Consider the following 27007-nt stretch of genomic DNA (forward strand, 5'->3'; position numbering starts at 1 on the left):
TTTTAAAAGATACCCACACACCTGAAACCTTGTGGTACATCACAAGTCCTCCTTCATGGAGAGCATGTGTTGCGGTGGGGTCTAACAAGACACCCCACTTTTGCTGGGCGGGTACAGATAGCTGGCCACCATTGCGATTGGGCTCCTCTTGTCGTTGGGAGGAATTTGATGTTGCCATTTTGTGATTAACAACCAAAAAGTATACTGTATATTCCCTGTGCAGCATTGAGCTTCCTCTTTTCGCTGTGCGCATCTGATCGCCCGCCCACCCTCCCTATATTTAGGGTTGTTCGTATTGACCTTGCTATGCCTGTCATGGGGTCATCTGCTTTTGGTGCAGGGGCCCGGTAGGAATTGTGTCCATTTGGCAGATTGGCTGGTGCCATTTGGTTTTTGCCTACTGTGTAGCAAATCGTCACAACTTGTAAGGTTGCGGTTAGGCATTGGTTTTATGAATTGGTTGGTGGAGGGGCATGGATTGGCTGTGCCTGCCCCTCCAATGCTGCTGCTGCTGCAAGGTTATTGTATTATCTGCTTACTCGTTTTAGCAATCGTCCTACAACGACCCAGGTTTAGCCATTTATCTATTTTTGGCTTTGTTTTTTAATTCTTCTCTGGATTGCAAAGGAATACTGAATTTTCACTGGAGGTGTAATTTTTTGCTGGGTGCAAAAGCATTGCTAAACTATTTCAACTGCTGTTGATCTGAGTAGAAACTTTACAATATCTGCAAGGGCTTTGCACCTCGGAGCCTGGCCTGCTCCACATTTGGGCTTAACTTTTCAAAAACAGAAGAGGAAAAAGGAAGTATTTCTGTGATGACTGCTAGGAACATATTACCTGCTAACGTGACGGCAATGGAAACAGAGTCAGATCCCAACGCATTAGTTGCATTACAGGTATAGAATCCGACGTCTTCTTCGACAGGCTCCAGAATTTGCAAGGAGTCATCTGGCTGAAGAAGTATCCTGCAGCGACAGACCAATATGTAAGTCTAAGATCCATTGCCAAGTATGCTATTACTCAGCACTAGCTATTTAAATAAATATATATGCAGAATGACAAGTTACAAGGCCTCATACATTCCAGTTTTGTAGATTCTGTTTAATTAAATAACAAGTTTTTAAATCCAGCAATAACAAACCGCATAAGGCATCTGTAGCCTTCTGTTTTTTAAACTACGCACACATTAACTTTTCAGTTTCTACCTCGATACGACACACTGCTGTCTGCATTGGCTTCCAAAGCAGAGGTGAACGGCGTTGACTTGTTCAAGCCCTACTGCATGTCTCAGTGCCTTGCAGCCTCCCCACTGCAGCTTCACAGCACCCGTTAATTGCAATCTCTAGTACTGCTGTGCAAAGGCATAGTCTTCACAACCCTGTGACCATGTCCCAAGGCAGGCAATGGTCCCCAAGCCCCAGGACCTGGTGACTACCTCCACCTGTGCCGGTCCTCTGCCTAACCATCATTTTGGTCAATACGGTCACCTCAAAGCTCCACAACATTCTTCCATTTCACCTTACCCCAGAAAACATGCATATATTTGTTGCCGGGCCTCCAAATATCTGAGGTTGCCTTAGCTAAGTTTCCTCCCTTCCCAGTCTGGGATGTTCATATTCCAAGGCTTCTCCAACTATGTGACTAAAATTGATGCAAGGGGGAGCGAAATATTGGATTAGGGAAATCCTCTTTCAAATGTCATTATCATGTGAATGTTGAAGACTAAGGGACTGCCAATTTTTAAGGAGCAAATTCCACTGACTCCAGCGCAAGTAGCATCACGATCTCTCCTGTGGGAACTACTGGAAACAGCCCATTAACTACCTCTTGTTTTTCATAGACAATGCTACTTTGAATACCTATACATTCTTTTGAAAAATTGCTCCCAGAGTAGGACTCCAACATTTGCTGCCACTGTTGGTTGTTCTGAGATGGCAGCCCCACTGGCTGCTTCAACTTCGAGCCTCTTAATATTGTATGAGGCAGGGGCTGCCAACTTTTCTGAGCCCATGGGCATATTTACAAACCAGAAAAACTGTTGTGGGCATCACACACACACACACACACACACACACACACCATCCTATTCTTTTGGCTGCAGAATCAGGCTTCTCCCAAACCTAATATCAGTAGGAGAAGGGTAGGGATGAGACCCTACAGGCATCAGGGCAGGCGTCTGCAGGTGGTGCAGGTGTGCCTAAAGGTGCCACTTTAAGGTAAAAGGTAAAGGACCCATGGGCAGTTAAGTCCAGTCAAAGGTGACTCTGTGGTTGCGGCACTCATCTTGCTTTCAGGCTGAGGGAGCCGGCTTTTGTCCACAGACAGCTTTCTGGGTCATGTGGGCAACATGACTAAACCGCTTCTGGTGCAACAGAACACCGTGACGGAAACCAGAACGCATGGAAATGCCCTTTACCTTCCCGCCGCGGCGGTACCTATTTATCTACTTGCACTGGCGTGCTTTCAAACTGCTAGGTTGGCAGGATCTGGGACAGAGCAATGGGAGCTCACCCCATCGTGGGGATTTGAACTGCCAACCTACCAATCGGCTAGCCCAAGAGGCTCAGTGGTTTAGAGCACAGCACCACCCGCATCCCTGGAGCCACTTTGGTGACCTTTGGGTAAAGGAATTAAATCTGAAATCTGGTTGACACTAAAGAAAGGCGTTCGAAGCTAGCCAGAACCTCTCTTCTTTCATCTGATGAAATAGATTTTTCTCTACCAAAGTTCACGGCACAATATACCTTTTGCTCTTGGTCTGTCATAACTGCACATTTGAATTTTAATTCTGATTCTTTTTTGCTGCTGCAAAATTATCAATCAGATTACTGGATTTCATGCTTTCTGCTTCCAGGGAAATCTTTCTACGTTGCTTTCTTGTCTATCAGCAGAATTCTGCGTACTTGCCAGGAACTGCTGTGTGCTGTAGAGAATTCTGGGGCATGTACTAAAGTGCAAACTCAGCTCACGTGAAACAGGAGGCAAGTCCTACTGTTCCTCACTGTTAACTCTGTATGAACTGAGATTTTGTGCCCCTAGCATGTGGACAGCATTAGAAGGCAGCTTCACACTGCACATGGTTATGCCAAACAAACTCTTTTAGGGAAGATTTTCTACCATTTAACACTTTCTCATAGATGAACCTGATAAATTTCTGAGGACCCTCCAGCTTGTAAAACTTTATTGCGTGCAGTTGAGGACACATTGGTAGCAGGTTTCTGGGATGTGTGTGTGATGCCTTCTTTTCTATGGAAAAATGTTTTGTGATTCCTGAGGATATATCCGCTTAGCACCAGGAATGAAGAAGGGTAAAAGCACTGTCCCTGGAAACATTCACAAACTGGAAAGAAACTGGAAGGGAGTGAGATTGTGAGTTGACAGATGGCAGGGAGGAAAAGGGTTAAGAAGCCTCTCCCTGTTCCTTCCTTTTGCCTGAAGAATGTCTTAGGCTGCTTTTCATTTAAAACAGCAACACCACACACTGGGAGAAAAAGGCATGCCATTTCTAGTTTAGCCCTGAATTCTTCATTATCTGATTTGCTGACTATCTGAATTCTGTGCCTGGCACCTATGTGATCCTGCGTAATTGCAAGCCTGTGTAAACAACAGCAATACAGTTTATTCAAACTCGAGAGATCACTGGGATAAACCATACTTTGCAAGTGACAAGCAGACAACTAAGATCCAGGGAGTCTAGTTGACTTTTCCAAGACCACACAAGGAAGCTAGTAGCAGCGATCTCTCATCTTTCACATCCCATGGGCCAATTCCAACGTTAATCTTGCCTACTTGTGTTTCGAAATGGCATAAAAGGAAGCAGCCAGGAAAAGCATGGTAATAATAGCAATGATGCAGATATTTGCAAACTGGGAGATGGGAAGGAGCCTGTGACTCAACTCATACACAGCCCCTTTGCATATTTGGTGCAAGTCTTTCACCGAACTGTTCCAGTAGTGTAAAGACTGGACCTCCAAACATTTTGGGACTTTTCCTGGCCACGTCTGTTAATACTGTTCCAAAGGGAAAGTAGGAAAATGTAACTTCAGAAGAGGGCCCCAGGCTTCTTCCCAAGCAGCTGGGAAAAATCCCCACACTCCACTAACTGGACAAAATCATTATTATGTATTAAAAACATTTGTAGCGTATTACATATCCATCATCTTTAGAAATTATCCTCTGTTCCAGGCTTCTCTAGCAATAGTCTCCTGTTTTAACTTGAGGGAATATCTGGCATTTGCAAAACAGGGGAAGCTTCTACAACAGTTATATATACAAAGCAAAAGCACCCCAATCCCAAGACTACAGAGATCAGGGGGATCCCTTTGAGAGAGGGAAATGCATAAAAAATAGGCGGGGGTGCACTCAGAAACAGACCCTCCAAGTGTCCCTATTTTCCAGAGTTAATCCCACAGAGCCTAGGGCTTGCCAATTGGAAGGCTGGCGGTTCGAATCCCCGTGATGGGGTGAGCTCCCGTTGTTCAGTCCCTGCTCCTGCCCACCTAGCAGTTTGAAAGCATGCCAGTGCAAGTAGATAAATAGGTACCGCTCCGGCGGGAAGGTAAACGGCGTTTCCGTGTGCTGCTCTGGTTCGCCAGAAGTGGCTTAGTCCTGCCGGCCACATGACCTAGAAAAACTGTCTGTGGACAAATGCCTGCTTCCTTGGCCAGTAAAGCGAGATGAGCGCCACAACCCCAGAGTCGTCCGTGACTAGACTTAACGGTCAGGGGTCCCTTTACCTTTACTTTTTTTAATCCCAAATTTACAGAAGCTGGGGAGGCATAGCCAGGATTTATTTTAGGAGGGGGACAGGCTTTATGTTATTGAGGGGGAAGTACCAAGTTATCTGAGGTGCAATCGGTCATTTAGTTAATGTATTTTGTTTATTTACTTGATTGGGGGCCCCCAGATGCCCCCTTGCCCCCCACGGCTGCGCCCATGCATCCAGGATCTGATTTGATCCTGCACTGTCCCACTTTCCTTAGGACATCCCTAATTTGATTGGAAAAATGTTGCAGGATATGGAGTCCCCCCCCCCAGCCAAGGAGATAAGTAACTCCACAACCTTTAGAAGACATCTGAAGGCAGCCCCTGTATAGGGAAACTTTTAAAATGTTTAATGTTTTATTATGTTTTTATACAGGTTGGAAACTGCCCAGAGTGGCTAGGGAAACCCAGTCAGATGGGCAGGATATAAGTACAGCACAGTCATACTTTGGTTTTCGAACAGAATGCATTCCGGAAGTCTGTTCGACTTCTGAAACGTTTGGAAACTAAGGCGTGGCTCCCGATTGGATGCAGGAGAGTCCTGCAGCCAATCAGAAGCTGTGCTGGACGTTCACAAAGTTCTCAAACTGGAACACCTACTTCCGGGTTTGCAACATTCAAGTTCTGAGTTGTTCATGAACTATGCTGTTCGAAAACCAAGGTATGACTGTAATGAAATTGTCATCGTCCTTGTTTTAATTGGGAAAGTGTTGGAGGATATGCAAGAACTTAGGGCTGTATGAGATCATGCTTGTGGAGCAGAGGGTAGGAGCCAAGTATAGAGTCTATATCACTCATAGGAGTTGCTGTGGCATGGAGATTTAGGAGATAATATGCCAGAGACCTTGTGTTATCAATGGTGCCTCTGTATCATTCATAATCACACATAAATATACACAGGTATGCTGGACTTGGACCAAAGGGTTTCCAAGCTTGGGCCTCTGAAAATCTATAGGTGGCCCTAACACACCTCTCTCTCTCTCTCTCTCTCTCTCTCTCTCTCTCTCTCTCTCTCTCTCTAAAAAAGCTAATACTAGAAACCTCCTCAACCCGTTCTTAAGTTGAATTAATGGGGCGGGGGAACTATAGGCAAGGTTGCTTTTCTCAGAAGAAAATTGCAGCAGCTGTTTTACATAAATCGTTTTGCCAGGATGGTGACAGAAAAAGAAATTGGGGGAGTAACCGAGGCAAAAGAGGATGCAAAAGCTGGAATGAGAAAGCCCATCCGAGTGCAATCAAAGTCTAGTTGCTTACCATGCGCTGATGAGATTTTTTTTGTTGTTTTCCCCTTGAATGAAAACTACTGCCTCATGAACCACAAAGTTAAGGATATTTGATCTCACCCACAGCTCCATGGGTGGCAACACTCTAAAACAAACCAGATTAAGGCCACCCATCAAATACGTTTTTTTGGGGGGGAGGGGGGGGAAAGCAAACTAGGGAAGGGCAGCTCACAGACTCTACCTTTAAAACACATTTGAAGCACATTTTACTCCTCAAAGAATTCTCGGCACCCTCATAGAGTAACAATTCCCAGCCACCCTTAATAAACTACAGTGGCCAGAATTCTCTGAGGAGTAAAAATGTGCTTCAAATGTATAGTGTGTACGCAGACAAGGTTCTGTCCCACCAAAAGCTATGTTGACCTTCCTACTGCTCTGCAACATGTAGGAGGCAAAAAGGACCTCGCCTTACACATTTAGGAAGGCTTTCGACTTCATCGAAAGGGGCCCGGGGTCTTCTTAAGCAGACCATAAAGAAGAGGGTCATTCCTTCCTCCAGAAAGGGTAGCCTTCAAGATGGCATGTAATCGCTACACGTCTATTTAGAAACCAGCCTCTGCAAAGCTCACACCTGTGTGCACAAAATACCCTTTTAGTACACAGGCAAGCATTGGCTGGTTCAGCATGCTCATCTGAATAGCACAGCACGGTCATGAACAAGGTCTTGAAAAGGAGTACTCAAATAGTTAGGACTGCTTCACACGTTGCATTTTGAGGTGTACATCTGAGATGCTTTAGGCATACACCTAAAAATGCGCTACTCCAATGGGACAAATGCATTTGTAAACTGACTGCACTTCCAACTTGACTGTACTCTTTGTGGTAACCCTCTACAAAAAGAAAAAGAAATGTATGAAATGGTACTATGGATGATAAGTAAAGGTATAGGGACCCCTGACCATTAGGTCCAGCCCTGGCCGACTCTGGGGTTGCGGCGCTCATCTCGCTTTATTGGCCAAGGGAGCCGGTGCACAGCTTCCGGGTCATGTGGCCAGCATAACTAAGCTGCTTCTGGCGAACCAAAGCAGGGCATGGAAACGCTGTTTACCTTCCCGCCAGAGTGGTACCTATTTATCTACTTGCACTTTGACGTGCTTTTGAACTGCTAGGTTGGCAGGAGCAGGGACTGAGCAATGGGAGCTCACCCCGTCACAGGAATTCGAACTGCCGACCTTCTGATCAGCAAGTCCTTGGCTCTGTAGTTTAACCCACAGTGCCACCCGCATCCCTTACTATGGATGATACCGAGAGGGAAAATACATTATTTATCTAAATTCAGAATCATAGAATTGTAGAGTTAGACGGGACCTCAAGGTCACCAAGTCCAACCCCCTGCGTTGCACGTATCTCCTCACAGGACTCATTCCACTCTATTGAGAGCACCTTACCCAAGAAGTTGCCAAAACCTGGAACCAACTATTTGCTCCCTAACAACAAAGCACTATACTGGTGCACTTATACTGCTCAAGCACATTTACTTGAGCGTGGGATCGAGATACAATTTTCTCTTGCTTGATATCAAGCTTAATCCTTGTGTGGACTTAATGAATATCAATTTATTTTTAAAAGCATGACACACACACAAATACCTATAGACCACACCACAGTAAGTTCAAACAGAATGTGTGTATTATTATTATTATTATTATTATTATTAATCACTTTATGGACACTTTCCCAAAAGGATGTAACCACTGGCTATGCAAATCTGTGCATACAACTCTCTACAGGCCAGAAAGATATTTTTACAGGACAATGTCCAATCAAATATATATACCATAGGCCTATTCTTGATTAAGACTGCATGTGCTTTTCATAACAAATACATTCCTGTTCTTATATTGAGGGTGGGAGAGTCACACACGTTTTGCTTTTAGTGGTAAAAATCAAATGTATCATCTGCCAGGGAAATAACAACAATAATAATGAAGGGAAATGCTGTTTTAAAAAGCAACAATGCTGCAAATGCTAGCAAATTGCAGAAATCGTTGCACTTGGAGAGCTTCTAGCCACAGAAAAGGGAATGCAGCAAGCAAGCTAATTCTGTATCTAAACCGCAAGCGATGAACTGCACCTTGGATAAATCACAAACTTGCTAGATCCTCGACAGAAACAGCCATTTAAAATTAATTTTAGCTCTGAGAGTTGACTTGTGTGTCTTCTCATTTCCTAGGCTGACCCCGGTGACCGGACTCGGATATTTAACCTCGGGCCCATAACTTACGCATAGAGGAAACATGTACTGGCAGCAGATTCTTGGATGGCTGCCTTGTAAATACGTCAACTATTGCAGATGCCTCTGAGCACACTAGCAGGTCTTAAGCCGCTCTCTCGTATGGCCACCCAACCCTGTGCATGCGTAGCACCACAAATTAACACACAGCTGAACGCATAGCGAGGATACAAGGTCCCAGATACATGATCAAATATCGCCAGCCGTAAGAAAACGACACAGAAAGGAGTTTTGCTTAAAAAACAAAAACATTCCCCGTTTTCTGCACAAATGAGAAGCTGCCTTGTACAGGGTTATCTCCCAACGACTCAAGCCCCCTTAAAACAATGGAAAGCAAACTTTTTGGCAAGGATGCCACAAGTCAAAGCTAATGCATAAGATGTGCTACTCTGTTGTGCCTGTGTTATATAGCGGACAGGGGGTTGGACTTGGCCTGGAAGAAACTTTAGCAATTGTAAATGATGGGGCCGTATCTTTTACCACATGTGAAACTTTCCCATATATAGCTGCAGCTGCTGTTAATAATGACTGCTCACTTCACCGGAGCCAATTTAACCCAAGCCTAAAATGGTATTATTTTTCACTTGGGTGTGTAAATAATCATCACTATATGCTGATCATTCAGAGAACTCGGAGGAATTTATTACAGATGGGTGTTTGACAGTTCAGGCTACAGGTTTTATTGCCCATGAAGAGTTCGGAAATGAAGAAGTAGCGTTCTTGGTGCAGCAATTCTCTCCCTGCCAACATAGGAGAGGGAATATGTCTTGATTGAAAGCTCCCTCCCCCCCTGTTCTTGACAACCCCCTAAGCCCTTCGAACAATTAAACAATTCCTTTTCACTGTGCATCATCAATCTTGCTAAAAATCTTGCTAAAAAGTTTCTATGCTAATTATGTTTCAAACTACATTTTTAAATAAAAAATAAAAATCAGCCAGAGACAGGCTATCAGAAAGAAGGGAGGTGGCGTCAGGGTGCTTTTTTTAAAAAAATGGGTTCTGAGTTGCTCTTTATTAAACAAAGTTCTGTGTTCCCCATTTACTGTACTCGGAAATCTATTTTTAAAAAGCCTGTAATTTCCCCTGCTTTTGGCCAAAGTGGATGAAATTTACAGTCACAAGAGTCCCTCCAGAATATATTAAACCTGCTAAGTAGTAGGTATTTCATGCAGGGAATCTTTAAAGTTAAATTCATATTAACAGTCTATAACTTTTTTCATTTTCTGCCAGAATTTCAGGACTGGCTACTTCCATCTGAGTGAAGTGTGTCAAATTTTAGAATTTATAGCTGCAGAATGATAGCTACAGTGGGTTTTTGTTTTTTTTGCAAGGGCAGAATTTACTGTTCTGGGATGAGTGCTGTAGGAATCATAGAGGAGGCATGAAACAAAGAACATGGATCCTCAGGAAATACTGGTGACAGAAATGTAACCCCTCCCAGAAATGACCCTGTTACCCCAAGGGGTGGGGGTAGGCTTCTAGTTCCCCAAGTTTTCTTGCGCTACAGTGGGGATCTCTCCATAGGGGAAGGTATTGATCCATGCACTGAATAACAAAGACAGGTTTTAATCAGTGGTCGTCACATGGACAGTACCACTCCACACTGTGTGTGCATGCTTGCAAAATGTGCCCCCAGAACAGGAAGTGTGAACATCAAAGGATAAATACTAAAATAGAAAAGTGCATAGCTTAATCCTTGGGAAGGTAAAATCAACAAAATTTGTTACCTTTTGCTGAACTGCACAACCTCTCCATTCTTTGCCCAGCTAATGGTGGGCTTTGGGTTCCCAACCGCCTCGCAGTGAAGAAGCACACTTAGCGTCCCGCTAGCTAAAACGACAGTATGTCCGAGATGGGTGACCACTTCGGAGGCGGAGAGCTGCTGGGCTGCAGATATCTTCTTGAGAATGGCAGGCTTTCTATGAGGCCCCCACGAGCCATTTGTCAGCTCTGGTGATGAGGACAAGTGGGCTTCAGCCGATGACGTTCTCAAGGAGCTGGTGAACTCGGAAAAATACTTGCTGAACGGGACCTCCACCGAAGCAGAACTGACCCTGCTCCCTTGCGCTTTGAAAAGGGACTCCTGATGTTCCAAATGGCTTTTGAAAATTTCGTGGGCCAACTGCGCAACCAGCTGCTTGCTATAGATATCCTGAACTTCCTCTGGCTGTTGAGACAAGTTTCTCAGGATGTCGTCCAAACGATCCTGGTTGGCGACCATGGTGAAAGGAAGGGTGTACTCCTGGCCTTGATCTTCCTCGGAAGAGATGTTTCTCTCCGCAGAGTCCTGAGCTTCCCATGGCTCTGGGTGGTCGCGAGGCCAGCCTCTGTACTCCAAAAGCCTGGAGACAATATCGTCGTACCGGCTGCTAGGGTCGGTAAGAAGCCCCCGCTTCTCAGTTTTGCTCCCGTTGAAGAGGATTCCGTTCTGATGCTTCTCCTGGGCGTGCAAAGCTTCGTTCAAGCTGGCCTTCCTCGTGGCTTCTTCTTCTTTCATCATCCCAAGCGACAAGGCGACCATGCGCTTCTTGTGGCCTCCTATGAGCTTAATCACAAAATGCTCCCGAGCCAGCCCTGCTGTGCAGGTGTAAGTCCCCGTATCGGAGGGCTTCAACCGATGAATTTTCATATATCCATACGGAGCAATAGTCACGTGAGCCGAGCTGATGAGCCGCTTGCCATCTTTCTCCCATGTGATCATTGGCTTCCGGAACCTTCTCACGGGGCACCTGAGGATGACGGAGGTTTTGGGGAGAAGGTAGGCGTACCCGCCAACAACAAAGTGCAGCTTTCTCTGTTTCCTTGTTTGGATGAAGACTTTCTTTTGAGCCATGATCAGAGGGGTTTGCTTGTGAGATGGCCTCTGGTGTCCTGAAATGTAATTAATAATGTTTGGAAATGGAACCACATCATCTCTCCATTCTCAGCCTAGCAAGTTCGGGTGGAAACTAGAATTGGGTTATTCCCTCTCTCCCATTTTGTTCCAGCTCATCTGTGATATGCTGTGATCAGATTGCGCACTTCCTGTTCTACTTCCACAACATCGGCTGCTGCTGTGGCAGGAGGCAGGGAGGGCCAAAAAGAGCATGACATGATAAAGGTAAAGGTAAAGGACTGTTAAGTCCAGTCAAAGGCAACTATGGGGTTGCGGTGCTCATCTAACTTTCAGGCCAAAGGAGCCAGAGTTTGTCCACAGATAGCTTTTCAGGTCATGTGGCCAGCATGACTAAGCCACTTCTGGTGAAACCAGAGCAGTGCACAGAAATGCCATTTACCTTCCAGTTGAAGTGGTACCTACTTATCAACTTGCACTCGTGTGCTTTTGAACTGCTAGGTTGGCAGGAACTGGGACAGAGCTACAGTAGCTCAAATGACATATCATGGGGTAATACACTATATCAGGCATCCCCAAACTTGGCCCGCCAGCTGTTTTGGGACTACAGTTCCCATCATCCCTGACCACCAGTCCTGTTAGCTGGGAATGATGGGAGCTGTAGTCCCAAAACAGCTGGAGAGCCAGGTTTGGGGATTCCTGCACTATATCATGGCATGGGGCACTACACTCTAATCTAGGAGAGAGGAAGGAAAATCAGCACGAGATATCATTTTCAGTAGCACCTCAGTGTTGTCCAGAAATGTCGTTTGCACCTCATCAAACAAAATAAACAGCTTCTTTTTGGCACTGGCTGTTATTTTAGCTATTATGATTTACAGCAAATAGGTGGGTAGCAGCAGCAGCCCCTCCCCCAAATCAGAAAACAGCAATGCACATCCCGTTGCTGAAGATCTTTCCGTGAAGGAGCCCATCTAATGAATACAAGGAAGGTGCGAAAGAAAAAGGGGAACTCCCCTTGTTAAATGTTCATCGTTTCAGCCCTGTGAGGCCCCACAGCTGAGTGCAGCAAGGAGGAATAAATGCAGTGGAGTCTCGAGGGTGTAATGTGAAGCAGAACAAATCTAGTTTGAGCGGGTTGAAAACCCCACGGTGGATAATATTAGACTTCATTAGTTATGTGGGTCCCTGCAGTTCAGATCTCTGTGCCAGACAACTGAAAAGAATATGAGGACTGGGTCATGGATTTTGAAAATAATGTTACATTTTGCACTTAGAAATCAAATCCCAATGTAGCATTTATGAATGGCCCATCCATGTATAAATCACAGCTGTTGCAAACTTATACAAACAAGGCCCCCAATTCTTTCCTTCTCACTGTACTTTTCCAATTTTCAGGCAAAAGTTAAGATACATGAGTAGCGTACTAATCTTAAATGACATTATACTAAACACACAGGACGACACCCACCATTTCCTGATTCCCCCCTCCCATATTTTTTTGAGGGGGGCAAGGGATGAGGGTACAAGGGATGGGTTGAACAGTTCTGCCAATGAGGGACGCTGTTAAACATCACCCATAAACCCCTGGAACGCTGAACTCGATTGTTATTGTTTGGAAAGGGACCCCCACCCTTCTATATCTTCTTCACAGAAAATAAACAAGCCCTGGGAACTGAATGCAACTGCAATGTTATGAAACTTTTATCATTTTGAAAACATGGACTCCATTTGCCCCAAAGTGATTAAGGGGCCTTTTCTCGCTGAATCAAACCCCGAGACAGGGTTTCAACCAAATGTCAGGGATGGTGAGAGCTATAGTCCAGCAATAGCCACAGTAAGGTCTCTCTCTCTTTTTGGTCCATAATTCACCCATGTCTATATTTGCAGACTCCCAGGGTAGACCATGGACTGTGTCATAAGCCACCTTGCCATTGATTCAGATTTTTGTGTGTGCATCAACTAGTCATTAAGGCCTTTTCTCAACTTGTTGCCTGATTTTTAAGGAACACAGGCAAACTATTATGGGAAAGTCTTATGAATGGGATCTAGAGGGCAAATAATTCACTGTGCTGGTTGAGTTCAGCCCCTGCTGAACTTCAAGGTGCTTTGCAGTAAATTGTTACTGAGTAAAGGGCTCTACAGGACGCGGGTGGCACCGTGGGTTAAAGCACAGAGCCTAGGGCTTGCTGATCAGAAGGTGGGCGGTTCGAATCCCCGCGACAGGGTGAGCTCCCTTTGCTCGGTCCTTGGTCCTGCCAACCTAGCAGTTCGAAAGCACGTCAAAGTGCAAGTAGATAAATAGGTACCGCTCCGGCAGGAAGGTAAACGGCATTTCTGTGTGCTGCTCTGGCTTGCCAGAAGCGGCTTAGTCATGCTGGCCACATGACCCGGAAGCTGTACACCGGCTCCCTCGGCAACCCCATAGTCGGCCACGACTGGACCTAATGGTCAGGGGTCCCTTTACCCTTTACCTTAAAGGGCTCTACAAACTCCTGTTTGGTCACGGAGATGCCACAAACCGTCAGAATTCCCATTCGCCCCAGTTGCTTTTCTATACTCACTTGCACAGGTTGCTACTGCACATGGCCTGACCAACGATGAGAACGGCAAGGGTGGGCACAGCGATGAATTGATGATGGCAGAAAGCCCGGTGTTTAGCATTTTCCTGCAAATAGCATTTCGCTTCTGGGTTCCCTCACCACAGCTCACAGAACACTAGGCAGAAACAGGAACTGATTAGGAAGGTCACATGTTAAAAGACAAAGAGGTGCAGAGAAAAGGGCCGGAGGCAGCTGGGTGCATGGACTGTAATCTTTTCCCGTGACCACTATGCTTTAAAATATTAGGGTGCATTACTCTGTACAGAAGGGAACTCCTCTTTGCAGATTTTTGTGGACTCGGTAATGCTCATACATGTAAGGTTTTCACAATATCCACAAAACATCAACCTCGTGATAATGGTGTTCTCTGTCTCCACCCACCACTTTAATCCAGATGCACTGTTCATGGTTTTGTTTGTTTGTTTTAATTGGTGAAATATACTCAGAGTCGCGTAGTGATTTCATGCTCTTTATTGCAGCTCGTAAACAGTGAATTAATTTCCCCCCAGACCTCAGGCTTTATATACATTATTTACACAATGGGTCCCATGTGATTGGCTGACTCTGCTTCCCTCCTGGAGCCTGATTGGGCTGCTCCTGCAGGCCAATCCAGTTGTTGCATTCTAGGATCCTACCTGCCTATTGTTCTAGGATCCAAGATCAGTACATAACAATTGGATTTTTCATGGAAGCATAGCTGTCAACTTACAGATTTGAAAATAAGGGACCAGCAGCCTCGAAAATAAGGGATCAGCAGCCCACATAAGGGATTTTCCCAGCACAGGTATGTTCAACTTCTGAGCCCCTCTGAGCCAAAGGCAGAAAGCTCAGCCAGCAGCCAAATGAAGCCTCAAGCAGTGGTTCCCACAGTGCAGCAACCCGGTAAAGGGGATGCAGCAAAGAAAACCACCATCACCTTTCCGCTGGGAAGCGCTGAGCAAAGGCAAGTCCCCGGGCAACGCGGCCGATTTGATTGGCACAAGGTATGCAAGCTCCACCCCCAGTCATTCTTAGACTCCTTATTGTGTGAGCAACGCAGCCAAGCAACACAGTTGGAGCCTCCCTCCTCCCTGGCTGGCAGGGAGGGAGGGAGGGAGAGGAGCTGCTTCCTTTGAAACCCGGGAAATTTAAGGGACATCATCAATAAGGGACAGCAGGGGGACACAGCGCTGGGATAAGGGAGTTTCCCGCCAAATAAGGGACGGTTGACAGCTATGCATGGAAGCCATAAACGCGGGTAAAATGGGGAAATAATATGGGAAGACATCGTGTGGCTATTGTTCAAACCATGCATGCTATGTGGAAGCATGCATGGTCGCGACTGCCTTCCTGCAACCGTCTGAACATGGGAAGTCCTACCCATGGCAGCATAAGACAGATTCCCATTCCTTTGCTTCTCACCATCCTGTCTTCAGGAAAAGTTAGGTACTCCAGCGGGCAGGCTACGGAATACACAGGATCGCTTTGGTGTAACTCATATGCAGGCAGCTTAACAGGCCTGAACTCTTGCCAACATCTGCAAAGAACTCCAATGCTGCCGCTTATGTTTTTTGCTTGCGGTGCTGTTCCTGGAAGTGGCTGATGACTAACATGGCAACAGCGAGTGGGAGGGAGGGAGGGAGAAGCAGACATGATGCTCACATGGACCCCAGTTCAGATTCAGCCTTGCACAAGGCAGGGTGGGCATGTGGCAAGTAAGGCACGGGTATTAATAATTACCAAAAGCTGCGGCCCCAGATAACAAAGAGCTACCTAAATCGTAAGACAGATGGAAGGGCCCATCTCATCTCCAATGAAGGACCTGCATTCTTGAGCAAAGGTTCTCTCCTTCCTTTGGGCCCTGTGCACATGGTTATAGGTGCAGTATTATAAACTCTATGTGCAGATCCAGTAGCAGCTGCAAGTATCTGGGTCCAGGTTTGCTCTGCTTGCCCTTGCTGTGTGTGCACCATTCTTGTTGAATCAGGGCTTTAAAATATAACTTTCTAATACTCGTGCAAGGATGGTTATAGGTGTAAAAAACGGGGTGGGGAGAGACACGCCAAGACGTTCTCTGGTGTAGAAGAAAACAGCCCCCTTTTGAAAAATAATATAAATGCTGTTATGCAGAAAGTTGTGTAGGTTTTTACGTACATTTTGATGAGCAAAATGACTGCCTGAGGAGGGGGGTAGAATGCCTGCTTTAGCCCCATAATGGGTGCATGTCCTGGCAGCTGATCGCATTATACAATCTATTTATTTGGCAGGATAGATCATTATCAATTAGTTAAGCTTCCTCTACAACACACACACACAAACACATCCTGGCACGACAGGTTTCATTCATCGACCAAGCTATTAACTTTCTCGTTGAGTGAAAGAGGGGTTGGCAATGGCGAAGAGAAGAACACCTACTTGGTTTTAGGATTAAGCAATATGCTTTTATATATGTTGGAAGCCGCCCAGAGTGGCTGGGGCAACCCAGGCAGTTGGGCGGGTTGCAAATATTATTATTTTTTAAAAAATATTATTATTATTATTAGGTGCTCCAAACATCCCTTACCTGAAAGCCTCTCTCTCTCTGCAATCACTCGATAATGTCAAACCCAAAGTGCACATGTATTTGGTCGTGGATCATTAAACAAGACTAGAGCAGTGCTTTACGCAAATGCTCTCCTACAAAGTGTTTATTGAAGTTGGCAAGGGCCTTTTTGCAGCCTGAGTATTCTATATTACGAGCCTTGTCAGGTGGTTCCTTAGAGAGATAAGGCTGTGTACACATGTTCGTTTCTTCTGCAATCTGCTGGTCTAGGAAGCCAGGCACTCATGGTATTCGCCACCACCCGTATCTAGCCTACATTTTCAAATGAAATGCTGCATTTTGATTCATTCCCCTCAAACCAGCTTTGATCAGAATGGAAAAAAAGGACTTCTCTGCATTTAAACTGGTAATGTGTACGCAGCCTAAGAAAGGACAGAAAAGTCTTCCTCTGCGATGTTACAGGGGAGGTGCTGGTTAGGCCCTCTCCAAAGTGTGCTCTAAGTTTGCACAGCATAACTGTGCGGCCCACAAAGCTTTTCTATAATGGATCGCATTCCCTGAAACATGCTCTGAACCCTCCTGCAGCACACACAGGTGTTCTGCTGCAGACAAGGCAATGTGGAAAGGCAGCTGTAGCAAACTTCATTCCAGTTGTTGCTTTTGTCTCCACTAGCTGCCCACAGCGCACCTGGTTCCGATGAAATGCAGACCCAATAATAATAATAATAATAATAATAATAATAATAATAATAATAATAATAATTTATTATTTCTACCCTGCCCATCTGGCTGGGTTTCCCCAGCCACTCTGGACGGCTTCCAACAGAACACTAAAATACAATAACCTAGTAAACATTAAAAGCTTCCCTAAACAGGGCTGCCTTCAGATGTCTTCTAAAAGTTTAGTAGTTGTTTTTCTCTTTGACATCTGGTGGGAGGGTGTTCCACAGGGCGGGTGCCACCACCAAGAATGCCCTCTGCCTGGTTCCCTGTAACTTGGCTTCTCGCAATGAGGGAACCGCAAGAAGGCCCTCAGCGCTGGACCTCAGTGTCTGGGTAGAAGGATGGGAGTGGCGACGCTCCTTCAGATATACTGGCATTCACAGTCCCAAACATCTGGAGGGTACCACATTGGCTACCCAATGCTAGAGACACCCAAGGCTGCGGTTTGTTTGTTTTTGTTTTCTACTGCTACCTCATACCTGCGTCCAGTCACTCAGAAGCCACTCAGGGGGACAGTCCTCATTTTGGCAGGCTTGTTGGGAGGCGGGCCTCAAAGTGGAGCAGAATGTTTCTGGAAGCTCCAGGAAACTCCCATCGGCCATGCGCTGCTTGCAGAGCACTTCCCGCTTCTCAAGGCCACCCCCGCACGTCTGTGAACACTGGAGGACAACAGAAGCGGCAGAGGCCTCAGAGCTTGCTGACATTTGCAGCAACTGCCATGCATCAGGTTGCCTGAATCACAACTGAAGTGAATGGGAGCAACCTGACTGCATGTGAGATGGCAGCCATTACATACAGCCTACTTGTGAGAAGAGTGTAAGTTAAACAAACAGCAGAAGCGGAGCTGTCCTTTGGCGCTCTCTTTGCTCAGAAAACCCTCTGTTCAACACCAGGCCCAACCTAACTCCACAGTCTAATCCACCACCCCCACCAAATTTTAATTCATGGGAAAGCTACCTGGGTCTTCAATCCGCAGCTCCCTATATAATTGGTTTGCAAGGTTAATATAATAAACTACTAAACCACATAGTCCTTTATTTTTATGACTCTTGGTGACTGCTGTGAACACTGCTTCCAAAAATAAAAGGGGAGGGTTATTGGAGTCAATGTAAGTATGTTAGATTAATTTCTAATAAACCACATCTCCCTTCCTCTTTAAGCTAAATCTTCTCCTGCATACATTCATGCAGGCCAAACTTGTATAGAGATTCACTGGACCCAATGAGGCCAGTGAGGCCCTGCTTCTAGCATTTCTTTTTATGCACAAACCACCAGGTTAAAGAACATGGTGCCCATGTTGTGGACTGCAACTTCCACCATACTGGCTAGGGCTGATGGGAGTTGGAGTCCCAAATCTAAGGTACCATGTTGGGTTCCCAAAAGCAAGTTGAAACTGGTTCCATACTCTCCTGGTATGTCCCACAGAGGACCTTACGGTCTTCAAACAAAAACATCTTGGAGGTCCCAGGCCACAGAGAGGTTAGGCTGGCCTCAGCCAGAGCCAGGGCTTTTTCGGCTGTGGCTCCGATCTGGTGGAACACTCTGTCACAAGAGACTAGGGCCCTGCGGGACTTGACATCTTTCCACAGGGCCTGCAAGACAGAGCTGTTCCACCAGGCCTTTGGCAATCCTCACAGAACTCTAGCCCAATGGTTGCCATTAATTTGATTTGAATTGATTTTACAATGAAATGATTTTAGAATGTTGTATCATTTTAATGTTGTTAGCCGCTCTGAGCCCGGCTTCGGCTGGGGAGGGCGGGATATAAATAATAATAATAATAATAATAATAATAATAATAATAATAATAATAATTCTATTTGCACCTGTCAGTTGGCTAATACCAATTAGTGTCTTGTATGTTAATCCTCGGGAAGACTTATCACATTCATATTTCCTCTGATAAAAAACTTCCTACAATCTTGGTTTCACATGTTATTATCCCTTTTGGTTCCCAATTAAAGAGCGTTAGATCAAGCGAGTGAGAGAACTACTCAATGGAGTCCGTTCACATATTCAATTGCAAGGTTAGCAAGCAGTGAGAAATAAAAGGGATGTCTAAGCCTGTACTTGTGAACCAGTTCTATGTCCCACATATGACAATGTGCAGAATGAACCGTGAGTTGGAAGGCAATGAAAACAGGCGTGAAGGAGAAGTCGCGTTGTGTGCTTGTCCCTACAGTCCCTTTGACATTATAGCTAAACCATTTACAAAATGTCTGACGAGGGCTGACATGATATGGGAGATAGACCTACCCACAACAACGGGCTCTTTCTGATGCTTTAGGGTGCTAAAGTCTCCCATAAAGGTGTTTTAATGCACAGGTGTGTGTGCATAGGTACTTCACTATCCAATCTACCAGACAAAACACACATACAACACACAAAGAGGTTCTGCTTTGTGAAACACAAAAGGAGCTTTCAAATTATTTGGGGCTAGTTTTTAGAATTATTCGCAGAGTAGTACCTAGAGCAGTAAACAAAGGGAGGCACACCGATGAGATTTCTTTTCTTTCTTTGCCCTTGCATTATTATGAATTGCAGCTGCATTATTTATATTGTTGTAGCTATTATTAATGTATTTTTTACACATTTATTTATCCCCTTTTCTGCTCCCCTGTACTGTTTGTATCTGTAGCATATGTATTAACTAGAATTACCGGGTGGGTGCATCAGTATGTTTGGGTATGTGAGGAGGGGTAACGGGAGGGAGAAATGAAGGAGGCGGCTGTCGACTGCAGCATAATTTTGTGAAAAAGAAAACCTCAACAAACTACAGTGGAACCTTGGTTCTCAAACGTAATCCATTCCTGGAGTCCGTTCGACTCCTGAAACAGTTCAGGAACCAAGGCAAGGCTTCCGGTTGGCTGCAGGAGCTTCCTGCAGCCAATCAGAAGCCGTGCTGGTCGCTTGGCTTCCAAAGAACATTCAAAAACCGGAACAATCACTTCCAGTTTTCGATCATTCAGGAGCCGGAACGTTTGGCTCCCAAGGCGTTCGGGAGCCGAGGTTCCACTGTATTCGCAACAGCAAAAGGTAAATAAACACCCAGCAGCTTTACAACTTTAAACTTTTGTAAGCAAAGCGACTAAAAAACAGTGACAGTAACAACATATTGTATACAGCAGGGCGAGAGCCTTGCTACTGAAATGCTTCATTATGTGGACTGTCATTCGCAGAGCACTAATTCACCAGTTATCTGAAATGTGCTGAAATTAACAGCAATTTTAACTCTCTTCTGTGGACAAGTTAATATCTGGTAAGCAGTTATTTTCTACACTCGCTCTTGGAATTGTTCCCTTGCATTGTTAGGCAGTGAGACCAAACAGATGCAGAAGGAAAAAGGAATCATGCTTTCCAAAACTTTAATGGTTGCTGTTGGATCCTAAAGCATTCTAATTTGCTGCATTCAGCAAGGTCCCCCCCCCCCACTTCTTCCCAAAATACTGGGAGAAACAGTTTTGAAGGGGCAGGAGAGGGGAAAGAAGCCTTTAAAAATGTTCTGGGACATATCAGCCCAAGGAACTTTAATAGATATTCTGAAAAGTGAGCCATGGTTTGTTCTATTAAAAGTCCCTTTCCTTCAGCAATAAAGCGAAGATAGAAAAAGATTTATTGATGCAACATTTTGCAGCCACTTTCTGCAAAAGAGATGTTTACCGGGGCTTATAAAAATGAATTCTGATACCATTTTCTTTGGGGTGGGAGGTGAGGAGAGGAGATAACCCCTCAAAACAAGGTAAACACCCTCACAGCTTTATCCCAAATATGGAACATTTTAAAAATAAAGACTCGAATTTATAAGGATGTATTTTTAATCACTCGAAATGTTAAACATGCTGATGGTTATCTCAGGAGTTCTTCTGCCAAGAACATTAAAGTTTTATTAAATAAATAAATAAAAATCTAATTTGGACCATCTTTCCTTATGAGAACTCAAAAGCCGCAGCGAAGAAGAGTGGTAACGCTTATAGCTAAAATATTGTGTTCATGTAAAAAGCTGCAGTAGATACAATGAGCTTCCCAGAGTGAGGTTTACCCCATGTCAGTGGGGCAGTCAAAGAGGGTGTCTATGGGGGCAGTGGGCTTGCCTCAAAATCAAAGCAGAAATGAGAGACTGTGTTGATCAGGGGTCAGCAACCTTTTTCAGCCATGGGCCGCTTCACTGTCCCTCAGACCATGTGGTGGGCCAGACTATATTTTGAAAAAAATAATGAATTCCTATGCCCCACAAATAACCCAGAGATGCATTTTAAATAAAAGCACACATTCTACCCATGTAGAAACTGTTAGAATTTTCTGCTCCATGATTGCAGTCATGGGATTGTTGTCTTTCACATGACAGTGTATATTTTGACTCCACAAAGCGCGAAGTGATGGAGACAGGATGTTTGTGTTATTGTGTTCCATGAAGTGGGACTATTGTCCTGTTTTCCCCCTCTTTGCTGTCTGATGCTAGAGAGGGAGGGGTGCCATGTTGCAGTGCTCCGTGTGTGTTTATACGTAAATAAAGTAGATTAGCCCAAATGCTGAGTTGCTGAGGTCTATCACGCATGATGCACAAACTCTGTGGATCCCAAGTGTGCCAGTGCTGGTTGCCATTGGTCGCTGTGATGTTCGGGCTGAAGAAAGCTTTTGAAGCTCCCAAATGAAAGACCGGGAGGGAGAGAACATGCCAGTCGGGCATGTGTCTCTGCCAGGGTCCTACTCGAGTGTAGGCCGAGCTCCTGACAAAAACACCAGGCAGGCTCCACAAATAACCCAGAGATGCATTTTAAATAAAAGGACACATTCTACTGATGTAAAAACACGCTGACCATCCGTGCGCCAGATTGAGAAGGCGATTGGGCCGCATCCGGCCCATGGGCCTTAGTTTGCCTACCCCTGGTGTTGATCTTTGATGGGGTTCAGAATTTGCATCTTCCCTGTTTGTTGCGCAAGTGGAGGAAACGTCATGCCTTGGTTCACTGAAAGACATTACTTACCTGTTGCCACTCCGAGAGGTACCAGGACGGGGGGCAGTCGAAACGATTGCAGGCTTGCACCTGGATGGGCTGGGGCTTGTGGCACAGCCCATCTGCCAAGATCACCGTCTCATTGGTTTCTCGCGAGAGGAGGTGAGAGCAGAAGACGTCTCGGGTCTGCAGTCCTACGCCGCAGGTGAGGCTACAGGAGCTCCACTGCCCCGTCTCCCACCTGAGGGGGAAAAGCCGAGAAGAGGAAACCGCTGCATCAAAACAAGTTCCCCAAACCTCCTACCAATCTGTCTGCCTTTTCTTTTCGCTCTGCGTGAGAAACTCTGGAATGGATCCAGCCTACAATCCTATACACCAGGAGTGGGGCATCTTTATAAGAGGCTGTGTTCCCTTCTGGGCACCTCTGCCCCTGGTGGGCAAGGCCAGAGTCAAAAAAGAAATGGTCACAACTCTGACCTAGATCCAGTCATGCAGAAGTTTTTACACAAACCCAGGGTGGCCATTTACAGAGGCAAACACAAAAAGGAGTCTACTAGTTATTTGAGAAAGGCTGTGGAATCTGGGAAGGTGGTACATGTGCCCCAGGGGATGGTATTACTGTGCCATTGGACTGGGAGTCTTCATAAGAGAGATGCTCCAGAGGAAGAACTGTGAGGGAAGAGAGACTTTCTGTTCATCATTGGCTCCCTACACTGGCTCCCAGTACGTTTCCAAGCACAATTCAAAGTGTTGGTGCTGACCTTTAAAGCCCTAAACCATCTTTCAGCCCGGACACTGAGGTCCAGCTCCGAGGGCCTTCTGATGGTTCCCTCCTTGTGAGAAGTGAGGTTACAGGGAACCAGGCAGAGGGACTTCTTGGTTGTGGCGCCCGCCCTGTGGAACGCCCTCCCATCAGATGTCAAGGAAATAAACAACTATCTGACTTCTAGAAGACATCTGAAGGCAGCCCTGTACAGGGAAGTTTTTTAATGTCTGATGTTTTAATGTATTTTTAATCTTTTGTTGCAAGCTGCCCAGAGTGTCTGGGGAAACCCAGCCAGATGGGCAGGGTATAAATAAATTATTTATTTATTTATCATCATCATCATCCTCAGGCAATGGCTTTCCCACCTGCTTTACCCGTCCTCCAGCCCTAGAAGCCTCTCCCAGATCATGACATTGAGACCAGCAGAAGCAGCTGGGAAGAGAGAAGAGGAGCTCAGGGATACATATATTTAAAATAATTTTATAAGTTATGTTGTTTTCCTTGTTTTTCAACTTGATCCTTTTACATGACTTTGTGGTGTTTTATGCATTGTGACTGGCCACCATTTTTATTGATTACACTGTAGTAATTCCTTATTGTATTTGTTAAGTGTAAACTATTTAATTACTATTTGCTGATATTTAATTTTACTGTTTACCATTACGTTCTAATGGCTTATTGAATATTGCTTTATTGTTTATTTTAAAGTTATTGTGGCTTTTTTTGTAATTGGATCAGATTGTTAACATGTGTGACCTTGGCTGTCTATTTTGTTGTTTCTTCGCCTTGTGAATAATAAGATAGAAAGGCAGTATGCAAATGAAAAGTGAAATGAAAATGAAATGTTCCAGTACAGAGGTAGTCTATTTGCTGGATGCAGATTGCACCTAGCATACAACTCAGGCACAGAGCAGGATACACCCTCCATTGTACTGTGTTTGCATTCTGAATGTTGCTGGCCAGGATTTGAGGTTTAGATTTGAAATGGTTAACCTTGCAATGTGTTGCCGATGGCAAAAAAATTATGGTGTGCATATGCATACATGGGCACAATTGCACAATGAATACTCGTATCACAATGCCATGTTTTTTTTAACCTATTGACTTGTTCTAGGCCTAGCATCGTCAATCTGGGGTGCTATAACTATTCCATTTCTCGATGAGAGATTGGCAGATTACAGCTGCTTTTTGTGAGAGAGCGCAACTAAACAGGTCCATGTTGGCCACAATCCTTAAGCTGCCTATTTCTTAAATTATTGTGACCGAGAGAAATGTTGCAACCTAGAAAACATAATGCTTGTGAACTACCCTGATATGATGTTCTGCACCCTCATGATGGTCTATTTTCTTTTCTTCACTTCACACTGTCATGTCATGTTGGCACCACTTTCCCTGTACTTCACACTGTTGGGTTGGGTTCTTTTTTTGTGCCTCTTCAGAAAGAGAAGGTGTGAGAGCAGCTCACCTTGAACCAGGGAGACAAAGAGAACCAGCCAAGGCTTTCGTTCAGTCAGAACTCAGTTCCGGCACCTCTCAGGTGGGCGCTATTGCCATTACAGTGGATGCTCGGGTTGCGAACGTGATCCGTGCGGGATGCATGTTTGCAACCTGCAGCGTTCACAACCCGTGTCTGCGCACGAGTGGGTTGTGATTCGGCACTTCTGCGCATGCGCAAAGCATGATCTAGCGCGCATGCGCGACCGCTGAAACCTGGAAGTAACCTGTTCCAGTACTTCCGGGTTTTGGCAGTCCGCAACCTGAAAAAATGCAACCTGAAGCAGCTGTAACCCGAGGTATGACTGACTATGAGGACAAGGGAGGCGTTCAGGGTGAGTTCCAGTACCTCTTTTTTTAGAAAAATAGCACTGGACCCAGCACATGTCAGGGTATCCTGGAGAGGCAGTCCTGTGAATATATACCGGCTCTCTCCCAGAATCTTATTTACTGACCTTAATAAGGCTATTTGAAGGCCAAGGGACTTTATGAGCATTGCCTAAATTATGATAAAGGAGGGGGCTGCTATCGCCACTTTTCTGTGGGACAGCAATGGCACCTGGCCACCGTTTAATCCAATTCAGAGCAAGTCTCCTTGATACACGAACCTTGAATTACAGGTCCCACGAAGTTGTCAGTCGAAATTAATAATGACATATCAGCTACCCTCTGTGCTTGGCACACCTTAGAGGTATTCAGAGTACTTGGTGGTAAAAAACAAAACAAGACCCAAAACCCAAAATAAAATCCTGCCTTTTGTCTATTCTTTGGAGGTCTATTGCAATGCAGAGCTTATTGCAACACTTGCCAAAGTTTATTCTTCTGGAGTGGGAGGTTTTCCAGTTACCTCCAGCAGCTCATTGTTTATCCGTGGAATAAATGCTCAGCATTTATGTTGGCAATGAGCAGCCTAGCAGGCCATAAGAAGGAATGCATCCTTTATTTGGCTTCTTTAATAATAATAATAAAAGTTCGCAAGTTTTTTTTTTAAAAAATCCTATTTTTTAACTTTGGATGAAAATAAATCCTGTAGCCTTTTAAAATGTTCGCCCCCCCCATTTTTCTAAGTAGAGCTGAAATCGAAGAAAGAAAGGGGGACTTTTAAACAGTTTCCTGATTTAGCGAAGTAGTAGGCATGACTGTAAGGAATCATTACCAGTTTTTCCTCTGTTTCCATCATAAACATGCACATGAATGAGGATTTTTAGGAGCGAATCTTTGAACAAAAATTGTGTTCGACTGAAACTGGAGTGAAAGGGAGGACCCACAAAATGGTGGTTTTTTGCACAGTAAGCTCCAATCTTCTGAATGGTCGCAGGCACATAAGTTTGGTTGTGCAAGCCTAGCATGTTTCAGAACCAAGTGTGCAAGAGAGATTATCTGATGCAAAGTGACTGGAGGAGGAGGAGGAAGCAGATGATCAGGTGGTATGACACTACCTTTAGCAAGTGGTCGTAGTTAAAACTTTGCAAAAGCATAGGGAACTCTAGCCCTTCTCTAGATGAAAGACAAACTTAAAATTCTTGGCTCTGACCTCTGTTTCCAAATTGTCAATTTATAAACCCACAACGAACGGCTGCTGGATTGTGGTCTGCAACAGTCTCTTTGCTACCCAAAGAAGCACCAGGAACAGCAGCAGCAGCACGGTGGTTCTTTGCCATTGTTTCCTATGGAAATTTGGCATGCAGATAAATCAAACCTGCAGGAGGAGCTGGCTAGAAGCCCACTCATTTACCCCCCAAGGGCAACTGTTGAAAGCACTAAGCACATCTCCAGACCTGCCACATAACTGCTGGAATGCGATTATGTCTTTTAACCACAAGCAGCTATCTAAAAGGGTTTCAGCTTCTACAAGTGTGCAAAAGGCCAGGAGCAGGAGGCTCTTCGCTTACGCACGGTCTTTAGATGGTTGAAAAACAGAAATGTGCTCAATCTTCTGTTCCAAGAGGAGAGGAAGGCAGAGGGGCAAACTCTCTTCTCTGCCATAAGGTCAAGTGAAACTCATGGTGTGAACCGATGTTATCATAGGATTGCAAGTTCCTTCTCCTGATTCTAAATTACATGTAGAAGAGGACAAACTTGCCGTACGATGGAGTGCTGTCGTACAGAATGTTTCTCTAGTCCTTATGGGGAAAAGTCAGATAACTAGGCACTGGAATTCCGTTTAAAACAGCAGTCAATGTCTTCCAAGCTGCCGTGCTAGTTCTCTCCTGAGCATCTCTACAAGGATTGCTTGTATCCTGCATTTGGCTCCTTCCCATAGAATTGTAGCTATGACACAAAGACCCAAGGCGTCTTGAATACTCATTGCTATAGGTCAGCTCTGGGCTGTAGGCAGCAGCCTAGAGAGAGTCTGGAGTTTGGGACAGGGAATCAGGACCAGAGAGCAATCAGGCAAAGAGCAGTTGGGAAAAGGCACACCAGAAAGGCCTGACTGGAGAACATCCCAGGAGCTGGGATGAGAAGAGGAGCAGAAACACTAGACCAGGTATAGGCAAACTCGGCCCTCCAGATGTTTTGGGACTACTATTCCCATCTTCCCTGCCCACTGGTCCCGTTAGTTAGGGATCATGGGAGTTGTAGGCCAAAAACATCTGGAGGGCCGAGTTTGCCTATGCCTGCACTAGGCATGTTAAAGCTCAAATAGACCTAGTTGCTCAAGCAAAGCAAACCGTCTCATCTTCCTTCCTATCCAGAATGAACCAGCGGCCTGCCTCAGTGGGTGGAAGCAGTCTAGATCCAGAAGGTTCTTCCCCAAGAGCTGGAGCAAATTGCATGGCCAGGCAGAGATTGTCATGGTATGGTTCATGGGCGATTGAAGCCCTGGCT

The 27007-nt window shown here is 45.2% G+C and overlaps 1 protein-coding gene across 3 annotated transcripts in view; it reads right to left on the reverse strand.

The window, feature by feature from the left end:
* ADAMTSL1 (ADAMTS like 1) overlaps positions 1-27007 on the reverse strand; it is a 486607-nt gene that overhangs the window by 43164 nt on the left and 416436 nt on the right. For 2 of the 3 annotated variants that reach the window (XM_082204522.1, XM_082204523.1), the window contains 5 exons: positions 21949-22159; positions 17443-17622; positions 13681-13834; positions 10011-11154; positions 841-968 (listed from right to left, as the gene is read on the reverse strand). In XM_082204522.1, the coding sequence (XP_082060648.1) occupies positions 841-968; positions 10011-11154; positions 13681-13834; positions 17443-17622; positions 21949-22159 (1817 nt within the window). The remainder of the gene's footprint in view (positions 1-840; positions 969-10010; positions 11155-13680; positions 13835-17442; positions 17623-21948; positions 22160-27007) is intronic. The other variant, XM_082204524.1, reaches the window with a different exon arrangement.

This window comes from Podarcis vaucheri (assembly GCF_965113315.1).
Source record: "Podarcis vaucheri genome assembly, chromosome: 17".
Lineage (NCBI taxonomy): Eukaryota > Metazoa > Chordata > Lepidosauria > Squamata > Lacertidae > Podarcis > Podarcis vaucheri.